Below are 2,070 nucleotides of genomic sequence, written 5' to 3'. Positions count from 1 at the left end.
TACCCAACCTCCACGACCAACACCGTTGCGAGCGTGTACCGACGCAGCACGTCCATACGTTCCGCAGCTGTCATGTTCCACGTGATTTGGTCCGTGACCTTATGGGTAACTTGCACGGTGGCGCTGATTTGCAGGAAATGGGGAAGGGACCGGCGGAGCACCAGTCGAATGACATAACACGAGGCGGTACCGCCCTGGACTGGCCAGCAAACCACGTCCACACACAGGGTGCGGTTGGCATCGATGGTAAACCCCATGTAATCTCCATACATGAGACCGCCGGCATTCGACATGGTGGACTCGCCATTGGGAAACACCCGCAGCACCCGCGGCTTGCCGTCCAGGACAAACTCGGACCAAATCGTAGAGAACAGCGCCAATTCCGATCGAACCTACGTAAATTATAGATATATATATATATATTGACAACATATCTACGTACAAAAAGGGAAGGGGGCGACAGCACCAGGTGAAACCCAAGTCCCATGCTCAGACTTCGCACTACAGTCAGCACACTTGTCATCAAGCCAGAGGAATCGACTTGGAATGCTGGGCTGTGAAAGCGCCACGTGCCGTCCCACGCTAACGACGATGACGACAAATCCATTCGTGGCGGAGTATACTCTAGGGCCTACCATATCAAAGCCAAGAAGACATATATATATATATATATATATATATATATATTCGTACGACAGAGTACATGTAAAAGGATATCTCTAGTAGAACAGCAAAAAGCACTATATATGTATATATATATATTTGTACCAGGTATACTTCTCGGAGTTGGGCGACAAACGCTTCAAAGCCTGTCGGTGATGACGTGGTCGAGGCGGTGCTGATTGCAGCTAAAGACTCGAAATACACCGCCGCCGTGTCGTGGGTGGGTCGCACAGCTGCGTCGACGATATCGTACAGCTGCCCCAGCCATCGCTCGTACAGTCGGAACAAATCGTGCTGGTCCAAGATCACGGCGGCATGTCGTCGCAGAAACAAGTCCGACGCCGCTCTGCCACGTAGGAGCGCCAATAAAACACTCGTCGTGGGTGTATTCGTCTGCGACGTGGGCTGGTTGGGCGTGGCCTTCCCGTCGTCACACAGCAGCCCCAGAGTCTGTTGGAACAGCGCCGAGTCGAGGGCGATGGCTGCGGGGGTTGATGTGAGCACGCCGTAGAGCAAGCCCAGGTGGCGCTCCATGTCCTCTGTCGTTGGCTTGTTCCGTGATGACGCCGCCGCCTGCCACTGAGGCAGAATGGCCACGTGCGTCGCGCCGGTGGAAATGATTTCGTCCAAGTGGGTGTCGCCGAGCCGGTAAATGCCTTCGCACTCGCACGCCTCGCGACTCGTGGTAGACAGCACCGGGTCCGCCCGCGACTTTTTCTGACACGATTTGCATGCTCGGCGGTACGACATGACGACAAACGGAGGCGACTGCGCGATGGCGACCACCTGGAGCTTCCTGGAGCGTTCGGGGCCCTCCACCTGAACCAACACATACGCCTAATGCCAAGGGTTGGAAGGGGGGTTGCATTTAGCTAAGAAGCGAGTGACCTTGATGCAGTGCCAGCAGCGCCGTTGCTGGGTAGACGACCCACCCAGCCACCGATAGTTCCACCCTTTCTCAGCGTCGACGTTGTACTCGAACTCGACGTGGTCATCCTAACGACCACTAGTCACCAACTAGTTCGAGATAGTTGATTTGGACCAACTAACGTGGATGGCCACAGCGTCGGTTGGAATCCATTCGCCACGGGGATTCGAGTCTGTTCGAAGGGAACTTTCAATGTGATGCGCGTCCAATAGGTCCCCGCAGACGATGGCAGGCTCGTACGATGCCTCAAAGTGCAGTAGCACGATGGCCTGCTGGAGGAACTTGACCGAGCCTGCCACGTCAACACCAAGGGACGACGCACAAAATGGCGACTCGGTGTGCTCGGGGCAACAGTGCGGAAAGCACCGAAGGACCTACGACACAACTCGCTGTGATGGGAACTTTGCAAAGGGACTGCTAGGTGACCTTGGAGCCATTGGTACGGTGGGGCCTGTGGTGTGCATGAGTTGTGTGTCTGG

The 2,070-nt window shown here is 55.3% G+C and overlaps 1 protein-coding gene across 1 annotated transcript; it reads right to left on the bottom strand.

Moving 5' to 3' along the window:
• Window positions 1–1,965, bottom strand: H257_19444 (hypothetical protein; the record flags this gene model as incomplete). Its single annotated transcript, XM_009848588.1, has 5 exons — window positions 1–392; window positions 443–631; window positions 769–1,500; window positions 1,552–1,659; window positions 1,714–1,965. Coding segments are annotated over 5 exons (1,673 nt in total), but the record flags the coding sequence as incomplete, so codon positions are not given.
• Between the last annotated feature and the right edge of the window lie 105 nt (window positions 1,966–2,070).

This window comes from Aphanomyces astaci (assembly GCF_000520075.1).
Source record: "Aphanomyces astaci strain APO3 unplaced genomic scaffold supercont1.607, whole genome shotgun sequence".
In the NCBI taxonomy this organism is placed as follows: Eukaryota; Oomycota; class Saprolegniomycetes; order Saprolegniales; family Verrucalvaceae; genus Aphanomyces; species Aphanomyces astaci.
This window is presented reverse-complemented; position numbering and strand designations above follow the sequence as displayed.